This window comes from Arachis ipaensis, chromosome B01 (genome assembly GCF_000816755.2).
Source record: "Arachis ipaensis cultivar K30076 chromosome B01, Araip1.1, whole genome shotgun sequence".
NCBI classification, from domain to species: Eukaryota; Viridiplantae; Streptophyta; class Magnoliopsida; order Fabales; family Fabaceae; genus Arachis; species Arachis ipaensis.
Genome location: NC_029785.2, coordinates 121,586,365 through 121,601,974, shown reverse-complemented (window position 1 = coordinate 121,601,974; position 15,610 = coordinate 121,586,365). Strand labels below are relative to the sequence as shown.

Genomic DNA, 15,610 nt, shown 5'->3' with positions numbered 1-15,610 from the left:
AGAAAGATATACATTAAAAATAAAATTACAATCTATAAAATATGAAGGAGATTGATGCTTCAACAGCCTCTATTGCTATAGGTTGAACCAGATTCACTTGAATCTGATTTAGTTTCTCATTCTGGCAGAATGCCTCTTTAACTAGAGAGCACTATCCAAGTTGATGAACTCTTCAGAGAAAACTTCTCAGAACAAAAACTTTAAACCCTGGTTCTCTCTCCTTACTTTCAGAAGCATGAACAATTTTCTTTTGTATCTCCTTGCATGTTGCTGAGATGCTCTCTTCTAGGTCAACTCCTTGAGCTGTGTGCTTCACCAACTTACCATTTAACTGTTTTCAATTAATCCCCAAAATGGGAAAATGAAACAGATCCTTTTTTCTTGGCCGAATGCCTCAGAATAGCAAAGAAAAAATATTTTCAATGGTAAACCCAGATCTGAACCCTTGAGCTACTATTTTGTCCCTAAGAAACAATCTTGGCCTTTGATTCATAGTAGTGTTTATCAGAGGTCACCTTTCCATGTTTCCCAAATTGGATTGGCAGAGAGTCAGGGAAGAAGAGAAGAAAGTAAAATGCATACAGATGGAAATGAATCACCTTTAGCTTTTGACTTAGCTTGATATGGTTTGATGTGGGTGGTTAGACCTCAACCTTTTTTGCTTAACCCTTCTCTTTCTTTCTTCTTTGGTGAATGACTTAGAAACGAAGCTTTCTCCCTCTTCTCTGAGTTCTGACTGAAAATAAAAAAAAAAGGAACGTTGGCTTTGGTGGAAGCACTTTGGAGGGATCAGCTTTGAGTGAGATCAATTCGAGTTTGGGTTGGCTCTTTTCTAGTTCAGCCCACATGATTCTTTTGCTTAACAACTTTGGGCTTTTAGTGCTTTGTTAGTCCACTTTATTTCTGGTTTGATTTCCTTTCTATTGGGCTGCTGCAACATTCTTTCTTTGGCCTGTAACACTTAATCAAATTCAATCAAAACTAATTGGGTATTTAACCCACTAAAAAAATAATGTTTGTCATCATCAAATTAATTTAGTTAATTTCTTAACTCAACAATCTCCCCCTTGATGACAAACATAATTAAAACATTAATCAAAAGCAATTGAATTTGAATAAAGTTAAGGAACTTCCCTTTAAATGATGTTACTTGCTTTTGTGCTGCTCCCCCTTTCCTTTTCAAGAGTTGCTCCCCCTAAATTTATGCTCTTCTTTCCTGTTCATACATTTTTATGGAGACACAATAATGTACTACATTCAATTTAACATAACTAAGAGTTAGTACACTACTAGCATCTAAAATTCCAGCTCAATACTGAACAAACATATCTCAAATATCCATTTCAAAAGCTGTAACTAACAAAGACATGACAAAGCAACAAAACTTGTAAGGTAAAGTCAAATTAGATGAGCACAGCCTGATCACAGCAGCATCAAGCTTTCAAGATCAATTCACAAAACAAAAAATTATCACAGCAGCATATATGCATGATAGCAGCAAATATCAGATTTAATTAAAAAAAAATGACCACAGCAGCAGCAAAATAACCAGATTCATAAAGATAAATCAAATTCATATACTACTACTACTCATCCTTTTGTCATCAAGAGTGGAAAAACACTTAATACCAAGATAAAAATGCACCTTAAAACCTGCACAAAAGTGTTAATGCAAAGTCCAAACATCTAATTAACTGAAAATAAAAGCAGCAGTGTTTAAACGGTTTACAGTCATCCGAAACAAAACATAGAATAGTTCAAAAAGGAAACAACAATAGTTTCATGAGACAAAAGTAACCAGAAGGTAGCAGCAAGTGAGACAATTCTAGACATCTGAACCAGCCTCCTCAGAAGCATCATCTTCTTCAGCATTAGTGACAGCATTTTCATCCTGTTGGAGATTTTCAATGAACTTTAGAAAGACAGCCACTCTTTTTCTTGATTTTCTGAGGAAGTTCTGATGCTTGCTTGCTAGGTTCCTATGTTCTTTGCTCATAGCAATCATGTGATTTGACTGAGAGACAAATTCTTGTACCACATCCTTAACAATTCCAAATAGAGCAGATTTTTGTCTAGTTGAGATTGAAGTACCCTCGGAGAAGGAGGAGGGGAATCCTCAGGAACAGATTCATCATCATCATCATCAAGCACTACCCTTTCAGAATGAGTAGGTCCCTTTTTCTGCTGTTTCACTGAACCACCTCCTTTTAGATATGAGTGTCTATTTTCATAATCCTCATTTGACAAGGCAACACCAAAATGCTCAAAAATACAAGTTAAGAACATGCCATAAGGAAGGGCTTTATCTTTCTCACTTCTAATAGAATCAAACATATATTTTACCATTAAATAAGCAAAAGAGATTTCTGTTTTTGTGAGAATAGCATACAAAACAAGAGTGTCAGTGTAAGATACCCTTTGGTATGAACCACTCTGAGGAAGGATGATATGATTTACTATACGGTGCAATTGAGCACAATTATAACCCAGAGCCTTGTGAGTGGGTGTGATGCCATCAATCAAAGAAATATGTTCACATACATAAGTCAGAGCATCATTGAAAGAGATACTAACTCCTTCATCCCACTTACCCGATGCATAGGTACACACCCCAACATTAGTGTATTTCAAGGAATCATTGATAGTTTTATTGTTTAACACAATGTCTCAGCCCTTGACATAAGAATGAATACTACCCTCATGGTAAGTCATATTGGCATAAAACTCCCTGACTAACAGTGGGTAAACTGGCTTTTTAATTTTAAAAAGATTATTCCAGTCTAGAAATTCCAAATTTTCAACAAAAGAAAAATTTTCCTTTTTCAGATTAGGTAAATCAGCAAGAAAAGTGGGACACAGGGTATGGTACTGAATAACTCCTTCATAAAAATTATTATTCATGGCAGACCTAAATCTGCGAGGGTTATAGTTTGAGTGGGAGGTCATAAAGTGTAATTTGTGTGCAGATGGATCAATGTCTGGTTCCCTAACAGATTTAAAAGGGATATGTGGTTTACCTCTCTGAGGACGAATAGGAACAGACCTTGGCTTAGGTTGAGTTGGCTCAATGGTTTGTTCGGCTGCAGCAGGCCGTTTCCCTTTCGAGGTGCTTGGCTTCGATGGAGCGCTGTGAGGAGTGTTGGGAGTTGAGGTTGGCTTGGAAAAAGATGGAATCCTTGAGGGATTCTTAGTGCGAGCCATAGGAATGGTGTGAGGAGGAGATGTAGGAGGAGAAGGCGAGGGTGTGAACATTTGATCTCTGGAGCGAGTGGAAGGTTTTGGCTTCGAAGGGAATTTGAGAAGATTTTCTCGAGGAGGTTTTTGATGAACAAATTTCTTCCTTATTTTGATTTTAACCCTGGTTTTGAAGGAAGAGATGCACTGATGGTAGTGGGGGAAGGAATCGAAGGGTTAGTGGTATGATTTATGAGGAGAGAGGTTTTGTAACTGCCATAAAGGAGGTTTCTTGTACCCATGTGATCATTTAATCATACATCATCAATCTCAATAACAATCTCATTTCATCTCAGCTCATTCAACATTATCATCATTGCTTATTAGTTGTGTCATCATTTATAACATCATTATCATTTTTGTACTTCCTCAACCCCAAATCATTATTTCACAGCTTTTCTTCATCGCCAAATTAACTACTCCTCCAAGTTTACTCATCTCCCTATGATTAGAAACTTAATTTAGGACCCTAGAAGGTAACCATAGAGGTTTGGAAGTTGAAAAATGGTTAAACTTACAAGAAATCCACTTTTTCCCAAAAACAGGGTTCCGCATACACTTGCATAATCTCGCGTACGCAGGGGGTGTAAATTGCCAATTCACGTACGCGACCATCGTCCACGTATGCGAGCCCCTCAAACAACAAAGATATCCCGCGTCGCATTGCACTTGCCCGCGTACGCGGGCTTGAAAAATCACCTCTCGCGCATGCATGTACACGTCCGCTTCGCGTGTGTGTGCCGCATACGCATGCCCCTCAAATTTTGTAAAAAGCTGTTAAGTTATGCAGAAAATACTTTTATGCTCCGAACTTCCGACGTGTATAACTTTTTCGTCAAAAGTTATTTTTAGTTTGTTCTTTGAACGGCGTAAACCTTAAGGTCCCAATTTTCATATAAAATAAGATTGATAAAGTTTGAGGGTCTGGAAGCCGAGTTATGATCCGTCAAAATTTGGTCAAAAATCAGGTTTTTCATCAAAATCACAAACCTCTAGGTTTACCAATTCCTCAACATTTCTCATTCATTCCATGACACACCAACACACAATTTCATCAAGTTCAACCCAACAATTCATGTCCAATACAACTTTATATTCAATCATCAATGTATCATTACCATTCATCAAATCATCATTTCATCAACCATCAACCCTATTCATATCAGTAACCAACAAACCGACCCTACCACATCAATTCAACACATATTACATTAATTAAAACTACTAAATATACACCAAACACATAATCCAACTTATCCTAGGTCGTCTAGCCTAAGTTTTTACGATACATTATATATTACCTATGAGAAACCAAAACCATACCTTAGCCGATTCCTCGTTAAAGCCCAAAACACCTCAAATTTCACCACTCCACAAGCTCCAACATCCTAACTCCTCACTGAACGCGAACTCTTAGCCACCAAAATTCAAATTCTCGCTTTTCAACACCACCAATTTGATCCAAGGACCCACAATTTAATCTAATACCACAACATTACTAAAAATCAACTTAGGTTTCATAGTTATTAGTGATTCACAAGAATTAGAGTTTTCTCACCTTACCAACGGAAATTTGGGACAAGACTCGGCAAGTCCACAAGGCTAATTTGATCCTAAACACCAAAATCACATGATTTCTCAAAATCAAAACCTCAAATTTTTGAAATTAGGGATAGAGTGGCTGAGCAAGAAATAGTGAGGTACATACTAAATTGTTTAGTGGGCTTTGTAGAGCTCAATGCGGTGGTCGCGTAGCCGCAAACGGTGCGACGATCAAAGCTCCGGATTGAAAGATATGTGGAGTAGAAGATTGGAGCAAGGGTTTGCAAGTTCTTCTCCCCCTTTCCTATGTGTTCAGCATGCTTCTATGGAAAAATGAGGGAAGAGATGTTGTTTTGGGTTTTTATATAATGAGCCTTGGGCTCGATTTGGACCCGGTCTAACCGGTTTTGCCCGTTGGCCCTTTTTTGAGCCAAAAATTTAAAATTAGTGTCAAAATTCCTATTTTGATTATTTCTACTTTATTAAACTATAAAATTTAATTTTCTAATTTCTTTAAATAATAACTAATTTATTTGCTAATTATTCAGTAATTTCTCGGATTTTACATAATGCACTATGTAAGGAAGATAATCTAATTGTTCTTCAAGGTATTAATTTTCTAGTATTTTTTATATTTAATAAACATTTATTCGATTAATAATTAATTTATCAATTAATTATTTACTAATTTCCCGAGGTTTACAGATAATGCTAGGGAGTTTTTATTACTTAATTTCAAAAATTATTTGCATACTCATAGTATTATTCATCGTTTATCTTGCTTTCATAGACATCAACATGTTGAAAGAAAACATAGGCATATAGTTGAGATGGGTCTTACCCTCTTATCTACTACTAAATTGCTTATGGAGTATTGAGAGGATGCTTTTTTTATATTAACATTTTTAATCAATAGTCTCCCATCTAAAGTTCTTAATATGAAATCACCTTATAAGGCTCTTCACTAAAAATCACTAAATTATTCCATTCTTAAAGTGTTTGGTTGTGCTTGTTTTCTTCACCTAAGACCTTTTAATCAACATAAACTTCGTTATCATTTGGATATGTGTATATTTCTTGGACGTGCTCCTTTTCCTAAAGGCTTTAAATGTTTGCAAAGAAATCATAAGGTTGTTATTGCTAGAAATATTATCTTTGATAAAAAGATGTTTTATTATCCTTTCTATGTTATCTAACTCATTTTTTTTTACTTCTAATCCAAATTTAGAATTGATGCCTCAAATTTCTATTTTAGAGTCTAATACACAACAAGTTTCATGTCCCTCAAGTCAGCCTATTCTGCCTCCTATAATTTCTACTTCTGATCCATTTGGCTGTCATACTCAACCCTCTAGTGTTCCTTTAATCAAAATCTACATTCTGCTTAGCCTTTAATAATACCTATTACAAGTACTGAAATTCAACTTTCAAGATTTTTCACCTTAGATCCCCCACCACCTATAAACACTCAACCTATGGTTACAAGATCAAAATCCGGTAATTCTAGACCCAAGGCTTTTATTTCTTACATTATAAAAGATAATCTTATTAATGATCTCCCCAGGAATATCTCTCAAGCCATGCAATCTCTCATTGGCTTCAAGCCATGAATGAGGAATATAATTCTTTGCCGAAAAACAAAATATGATATTTGACTTAACCATCATCTAATTCTAATATCATTCCTTTGAAATGGGTGTTTGCCATTAAGCGTGCTCCTGATAATTCTTTCAATAAGTATAAGACACGCCTTATGGCAAAAAGATGTCATCAAACTGAAGACGTAGATTACTCGATTTTTAGCCCGGTTAGACATCCAACTACCGTTTGTCTTGTTTTCTGCATTGCTTTATCAAAGGGCTAGCCATTACGCCTGTTTGGTTTTAATAATGCGCTTTTCAATGGTGCCTCACTGAGAACGTCTATATGGCTCAACTACCAGACTTCTCTAATCTTAATACTCGATTAGTATGCAAATTAGACAAAGCTTTATATAGATTAAAACAAGCTTGTAAGGCCTGGTGGCTAGTTCACTAAACTTTGCTCTACTTTAAACTCTTTTGAATTTTAGAATTCTAATGCAAATCCATCTTTGTTTGTTAGATTTACATCTACATCTACTACATATTTACTTGCTTATGTTGATGACATAGTCAGCACTGGAAGCAATAATGCTAAGGTTGAAATGCTTATATCAAAATTAAAGACTCTGTTCTCTTTAAAAAATCTAGGTACCTTCGGATGTAGTTTAATTTTCTGCCAAATGGTATTTTACATGTTTCTCAATCTAAATACATTTTAGACCTTCTTAAAAAGGCATCTATGGATAAATCAAACCTTATGCCTACTCCCATGTTATCATCCGAGAAACTAACTATGTAGGGATCAAATTCTTTCGAAGATCTTACTTTATATCGTGCCACAGTAAGAGGACTACGTACAATATGCAACTCTCACTCATTTCAGTACAAGAAAAATGCTGAATACTGTGAGATTTACTGGCGAATAAAGAAAAAAAATCTATCGGTAATAAGATTACCATTGTCGAATTAAATACAACGATATAAATGATGCGTGAGCATCTTTCCTATCTTTTCCTAGTGAATTTGCATTTGAATTATTAAGTTTAATCAAGATTTAAATATCTTTTAGCCACTGTGAATGCTACTTTGAGTTGTGTGTAATTCTGTTTATTTCAGGTAGCATTCGGATGGATTTGACAGAGTTTTGTAGCAGAAAAGGGAGAAAGTAAATGATGCTGTCAACCCTGACCTTCTTGCACTCCAATAGAAATAACTTGAGCTATAGAGGTCCAATTGATGCGATTTTAATGGCATTAGAAAGATAACTTCCAGAGCTTTCCAACGATATATAATATTATATACTTTTTCTCCAGATTGAATGGTCTTGGTGGCGCCAAACTTGGGATTCTCTAAGTTTGGCGCCATGATCATTGCAAACTCGCCAAACACACTGCCTTGGTGGCGCCAAACTTGGGATTCTCCAAGTTTGGCGCCAAGATGAAGAAAAAGTGGTATTGCATACGGTTGAAGTGGTGCCACACTTGGAATTTTCCAAGTTTGGCGCCAACCTTAATGAACTTGGTGGTCCCCATTTGTCCAAGAGGAGCAGCTCGAGATGATTTATTTATTTCTAATTAAATTTTATTTTATTTTAGAATAGGAAAAGATATTATTTAGTTTTAGAAAATATATTTTACATTAATTAAGATTAGATATAAAAGGGAAAAGAATCAGCCCTTCGGGCTCTGATGATCTCTTTTCTTCAACCCTCATTCGGTAATTGACAGTTTTTCTTAATCCTAGTTTTCTCTCTAAGCCATTAGCGACTAAACCTCCACTGTTAAGGTTAGGAGCTTTGTCTATTGTATGGATTGATACTATTATTTTTCTATTTTAATTTATGTACTAATTTCTATTTCAAGAATTGTTTTCGTTCTTTATCTTATGAATCTGGGTGGAACGGAAGTATGACCCTTGTTCTAATTGAGTTCTTGTATAACTTGGAAAAGCTCTTTACTTGAACAACAGCTTGAAAATAATTTCTCCTAAATTTCTAATTATCTGGACTTAACGGGATACGTGACATATAATCCTCTTATATTTGGGTAATTAGGGTTTCTATGGCATATAAACTAGAATTGAACTTCACCCTCTAATTGGAATTAAGTGACCAAGGAATTGGCGGTTGATGAAAGTTAGAGGAGACCCAAAAGGTCTAAGGAATTAGGGTTTAGTCACATATAGTTTGCCATGAATTGAATCTTTCATGATTAAAATAGTTAATAAGAAAAGTCAATCCAGAAGATAGATATCTCTGAAACCTTAACTGTTTTCTCCCATATTATTTACACCAATTTACTGCTTGTTTTTCTGATTCTCTGAATTACTATTTGATGCATTTGAACTCTCAACGCTCTTTTTTGTTTGTCTGACTAAGCCAATCACTCAATCATTGTTGCTTAATCTATCAATCCTCGTGGGATCCACCCTCATTCACTTGAGGTACTACTTGGTACGACCCGGTGCACTTGCCAGTTAGTTTGTAGGTTATAAATTCCGCACCAATAAACCTTGCTGGTAATTTTTTACCGTTGGATTTTGCTGCCTGTAAGTAACTTGTGGCGGATTTAGTGGCAAAATTTGATTTTTAAGCTACGAATATCTGATGTCAGTTATCGGAAGATTTTTTCGACTGTAACTTTGGCGCCAACCTATTTTGTTCCTGCATTTTTACCGTTGGATTTTTCCCTGGTAAATTTGACGGTAAGTTCAATTTTTTATTTTTTTGTCAAAGATTTTTGACGCAGTTAGTGTTCAAATTGTAAATTTTTTATTTAAATTTATTTTTTGCACAATTAGTAGCCAAATTCTAAATAATAGAAACCAAATATGTTAAATTAAATATCAATCGTACAAATGAAATGAAAAGCCAAATAACAGAGGATATAATACAATCAAACAGCCTAAAACAAAGCCCTAATCACTAAAGATCCTGATAATCGCCGTTGTCGCCCCACTGGTCCTGCTGAGGTGGCGGCTTAGGCGGTGATGTATGTACCCCTCCAGCAGTGCCGCTGCCACTGGCGCGCATCTGATCTTGGTACACCGCCATTTGTCGCTCTGTCTGTTGAAGCCGTGCTAGCTCACGCCTCCACCCCAGTCTAAGGTCATCTGTGTCTGTCATGCGTGAGAGGATCACCTGATACCTCTTCTCAGACTCCTACAGCTACTGAGCCTGTTGGTGAAGGCTCCAGGTAAACAACAGCACTTGCTCCCTCAAATTGACACCGTCCTCGGGATCGACGGGCCGAATGGTGTCAGAGGCGGATGATTGTCTCAATATGGATGTGTGGAGGTTATCGCCAAAGAACGATCCTAACCCGTAGACGTGATTCTTGTACGGCTCAGATGTGGCATCGCGCCAAACCATGTCAGGATCGACGACTGATGCAGCGGAGTTATTACCATCGTCTCCAATATGTTGAGATTGATGGGTTGCGACCTTCAATCTCTGCGTGTAGGACTTATGTGTAATACATTTTATGATTAGGATTGTAGTTAATTTAAAAATGGTATATCACATGATATTTACTCACATAATAATCTGCGGCCCACTGACCAACAAATTTCTCCTTGTTCTCCTTCAGCATATGAGTATACTTGAAGGTCTCTGCCATCGTCGCATCATGATCTAACGACTTAGACTACACATTTTAAAACTACATGTTAAGTCAAGTAATAATGACATTATATTAAAACTAAATGAACTTAATAATAAAATGAAAAAAGTTATTTACCAGCCTGACCTTTGTCTTCATGAAAGTCGCTAATCCATCGGTATGCTTCGATGACCTGGCCGATGCCGTGTTAGCTCTGTTCGTGAGACAGTGATGCTTGAACCTCTCATAAGTCTCCCAATGGACGTACAATGCCTTCTTAATGTTCGGGTGGAGACAAATGGTGAGGTGGTCATGATGCTCACGTACATCCTCCAACATCTGTTGAAGTCGCCTAGCCATCCGATAGTCAAAGATCTTCCTGATCATGAGATTCTGAGTCCTGTCCCATATAAATTTCTCCTGCAAAAAGAATATTTAGCACAAGTTAATCGAAATTAAATACATAATTAAACAAAATAGAAGATATAAACTAATTAATGTTTGAATATGTTGAGTTTTTACCGCCCACTTGTAAAACCATCACTCTCTGGTCTCAGTTGGGATCTTCTTGCAGCTCGGCCATGGGTGGTCGTACATCAGCTTGATGACATTAATACACTCCTGTGTACATGCATTGTTATTTGGCACAAATCTATCAATGGAAAACTTAAGATTAGTAGTTTACTAAAAAGCTATTTGAAGTAATCTATAAACTTCAATTATATTTAGATTTTTTTAGAAATTTTAGCAGAGTTTCATCTATAACTAGAATGCGCCAAAAACTCTATCCATTAACAATTCACTTAAACAACAACATCTATCAACAATCAACAAACAAGAATCAAGAATCAAGCAGCAATATCCATCAATCAACAATAAGCAGTTCAATTAATTAAGATTAGTAGTTTCATCTGTATGGCATTATATGACTTAAGCAGCAACATCCATCAACAATCAAGAATTATTAAACACTTTCAGCAGTTCAAATTTACTGACCTAAATTGAACCTATCTTAACAACCTAAATCCACTAAAACTAAAAAATTGAGTGTAACTAAATTAAATTGACTAACTAAAATGATTTGCATATAAAAGACTTAAAATAGTACTCACTCCGACAACCATAAGGGAAAATCATCATTCGTACGATGGGAGGTGGTGGCGGGGCATTTGGCTGGGATCCGTGATAGGATTTTAGCACCGCAGTGTCTTTCGGCTGTCGCTGGAGGCGGCGTTGTCGAGATAGTGGGCTGCTGAACGGATGGAGGCAGCATCGTCAAGGTAGAAGGAGCCATGTAGTTGGGGTTTAGGGGTGGCAGTATGCACCCTACCCGTAGATACCCAACCCGGTTGGTTAGGGTTGCCAACCCGATCTGCTGCGAGTAGGGTTGAGTGCGGAGCGAGTTTGAGTGCGAGTCGGGTAGGGTGCGGGTTGAGTCTCAACCCTACCCGACCAACTTGTACCCTATATATGTATATGTTATAAAAATATATTATAAATAGATGTTGAACCAAAGACCTCTCACTTAGGGTAAAAGGTTGTTACCATTGAGCTAAGATCCTCAATTGATAATTTAACACTTTTATTTATATAAAAACCAATTCTATTTTAGTGATACAACATTATATCACAATATTTTATTTGTGTTTGTGTTATTAATTTAAGCAAAGACTTTTAGGTAGAATTGAACATTTGATGGTTATGTTGTTTATGGAACAATTGTGTTGTTTGTAGGATAATTGTGTTGTTTGTATTGAATTTTTAATTTGCATGCTCATTAGGTTATATAATAATATTGCATATTTGTGAAAACTTGCGAGTAGGGTTGGATACCCGCGGATTGACCGCGGATAGAGTTAGGATTGGGTTATTCTCAACCTGCGGGTAGGGTAGAGTTGGATTTTAGTAACAAATTCAACCCACGGGTAAGGTTAGGGTTGGGTTCAAACCCTACCCTATCCTACCCATTGCCACCCCTATTGGGGTTAGGAACAATGATGAACGGCTAGTCCGATGCACCCATTGCCTCTGACATTACCGGGGTAGTCGGAATAGAGGGGGACGATTGAGAAGTCTAGGAATACCAGTAGAAAACCCCCTCTACCACGACCACGACCACAAGGCCGATATGTGACACCTCTATCCGTCATCATGTCTGCAAATAGCATACCAATTAACATAAATCCTCCCACAATTATATTGTTTGGAAGAAATTTTGACATAACCTCCCCTAAAAAGGTGCTAACCTTTACGGTGATAAACCACACAACAATCAAAATATATTCAAACACTACTAAAATATGCATATCATCAAACATTGTTAAATATTAATGATGTTTTCTTTCTAATTCGACTCTTAGATTGATAAGAATAAGTATTATCTAAAACCTATTACTTCACATATTTTTATAAATTCAAATTAAAACTTTAAATTCTAGTTTGTATAAATTACGAGACCTTATTCAAGCTAATATTGTAAATATGTATTTGTCTCTAAATTTAAGTTATATTAGGCATTATATGATTTATATTGTTAACTAATTAGTTGAGTACCTAATTAGTTACAATTTAGATTAACACAACAAACAACAACATAACAAACAACACAATTTAAAATCTGTTCTCAACTTATAATTTAGAATCAATTTAGAATCTATTCTCATCAATGGTCATCCAATACCAAGCTAGAACCAAATTTAAGAAGTGGGAAAGGGGGTGCTACCTGGAGGGAGCAGTGGCGGTAGGGCGACGGCAACAGCAGCGGCAGAAGCGGGGGCAGAGGCTGTTGGCCAAAATGCAACGTTTCACTAATCAAAGTTACCATCAAATTTATTCATTGGAAATTCAACGGTAATTGTGGCACCAATTATTTCACTTTTCCCTCTAACTTTACTGTCAGATATACCGTCAGAAAATAGAATCCGGCGATAAATCTTTTGGCTGACGAATTCATTGCAAAATCCCCTGGTAAAACCGCCACAAAACCCGATGCTAACCTCCGATGTTAAATCTGCCAGTTAATCCGACGGTGGTTAGCATTTTTCTTATAGTGTTCAGAAATTGTATTTGCTATTAACAAAGTCAATCAATTCATGCACTAATCCAAGATTCATTATTGGAAAGCAGTTAAACACATTTGTCGTTATTTATCAGGTAAGATAAATCATGGCAATCAAATAACTAAAACCATTGACTTGTGTTTTCTTGCTTTCGCAGATGCCGATTGGGCCACTGATCTTAACAATTGACACTCCACCAATGATTATTGCATCTACCTGAGCAGCAACCCCATCTTTTGGAAATAGAATATCACTGGTTGGCTGACACAATTGCTGAACTTGTATGGAAGCAGAAACTTCTTCAAGAATTTCATGTCACATCTCTAGTTGCGTCAACTATGTTCTGTGACAATTTTGGAATTGTTCTACTAACAGTTAATTCAGTGCTACACAATAAAAATAATAACTTTGAAGTAGATTTTCATTTTATTCATGATCAAATTCAAAGAATTTTCTTCACATAATTCATATTCCCTCATACGCATAAGTCACAGACATTTTGACAAAACCCCTACGTGCTCTATCCTTTACAGTGTTCATGAGCAAACTAAGGATGTTACCAAATCTCACCCTTAATTTGAGGGGGTTTGTAGAATATATAAATATGAGTAAATAGTCAAATTGGTCCCTAAAAGATCATGTAATTTCTAAATTAGTCCCAAAAAATTTTTTTAATTAAATTCATCCTTAAAAAATTTTAAGTTATTCACTTAGTCTTTCCGTCATATTCTTTACTAACGGCGTTAATAAAAATTGACCTTGTCGTTAAGTTACATAAATGACGCCGTTTTTAAATCAAAAAAGGAGTTAAATTAAATTAAAAAAATTTAAAAAAATGGAACCCCTTTTTCTCTCAGTCTTAGGTAAGGAGAATCTTTTGTGGTGGATTTTTGGCTGTACTTCCTCCATACCATGAATTTGAGGGTGGTGGAGTATTGTTTTTTCTTTTAGCCTTGACTCTTTGATAAACCGCTATTTTACGGTTTATTTTATATTGAATTGAGCGGATTTTATCCATTATTCTCACATTTATGCATATAATTCGCATGTTTTACATTTTCCTTCCTAATATTGTGCTATGATTGAAAACATGCTTCTTTGGCCTTAAATTTTCTTATTACCAATCGATGCCATGATACGTGTGTTAAGTGTTTTCAGGTTTTATAGGGTAGGAATGACTTAGAGGATGGAAAGGAAGCATGCAAAAGTAGAAGGAACACAAGAAATTGGAGTTTTGAGAAGCTGGCAGTGACGCGTACGAGTGGATAACGCGCACGCGTGGCTGACGCCTACGCGTGGCTAGGTGAAAATTCCATCAACACGTACGCGTGGCTGACGCGTACGCGTGACGAGCGTCACGTGCTGCAAATTACAGAAAACGCTGGGGCCGATTTCTGGGCTGCTTTGGACCCAGTTTCAGGCTCGAAAATACTGATTAGAGACTGCAGAGTAGAGCTGGAAGGAGGAATCGATCATTCACACATTCATTCATACAATTTTAGGTTTAGATGTAGTTTTCTAGAGAGAGAGGCTCTCTCCTCTCTCTAGGTTTTAGGGTTTTTAGGTTTAGTTTTTCTCAAATTCAGATTTCTACTTTACTTTAATTTAATTTCTCTTCTACTTTTATTTGTTCTAGTACCTTAGGTATCTATTTCTCTTGTTGATTACTTTATGTGCCAATTTAGTTTATGAATCCTTCTTGTTTCCTTTAATCCGTATTAATGCAATTTATGTTTCCATGTTTATGATTGCTTTCTTTACTTTGTTGTTATTGTTTCCTTGCAATTGTTGGTCGTAGATTTTACATTCTCTTATTACTTTTCTATGCTTTTATTTTGTGCCTACCAAGTGTTTGATAGAATGCTTGGTTGGATTTTAAGTTAGATTTTTATGTTCTTAGCTTAGATTGAGTAAATTGGAGACTCTTGAATTGTCGAAGTCTCTTGTTGGTTGGTGATTGAAAGTTGCTAGTTGGCTTGAGATTTACTAACTCTAGTCTTTGATTAGGACTTGTGAACTCAAGTTGAATTGCTCACTTGACTTACCTTCAATTGTTAGAGGTTAACTAAGTGAGAGTAAAAGGCAATTACCATCACAATTGATGATAATAATGCGGATAGGAATTCCAATTCTCAATCCTTGCTAGGACTTTTTCTTAGTTGTTATTTTATTTCCTTGTTATTTACATTACTTGTCTCTTATCACAAAACCCCAAAAATACTTTTCCATAACCAATTATAAGTACACTTCCCTGCAATTCTTTGAGAGACGACCCAATGTTTAAATACTTCGGTTAATTTTATTGGGTTTGCTTAAGTGACAAATAATTTATATATTGATTGAGGTTTAATTGTCGGTTTAGATTATACTTGCAACGCGATATTTTTGTGAAAATCTTTACCGACATTTTCCTCCGTCACTCTTCTCCCTCCTTTACAAGTAGAATTTTCTCTTTACCGTTAGGTTATCGTCCTTGTTCGTTCTTACGGAGGCCACGCGATGCTTTACGACAGAGGCCAGGCCATACAATGGGGTGCTGTAGAGGCTAAACAACCGGCGGCTCTATGTGCTTTAAGGAAAAGAACCTAGATGA

General features: G+C 36.2%; 1 protein-coding gene across 1 annotated transcript; it reads right to left on the bottom strand.

Moving 5' to 3' along the window:
• LOC107612000 (lysine-rich arabinogalactan protein 19-like) lies at window positions 1,826-3,252 on the bottom strand. The gene is made up of 3 exons (XM_016313850.1): window positions 3,018-3,252; window positions 2,092-2,204; window positions 1,826-1,891 (listed from the first exon to the last, which is right to left on the bottom strand). The coding sequence occupies exons 1-3, from the start codon at window positions 3,250-3,252 to the stop codon at window positions 1,826-1,828; spliced, it is 414 nt and encodes a 137-aa protein (XP_016169336.1).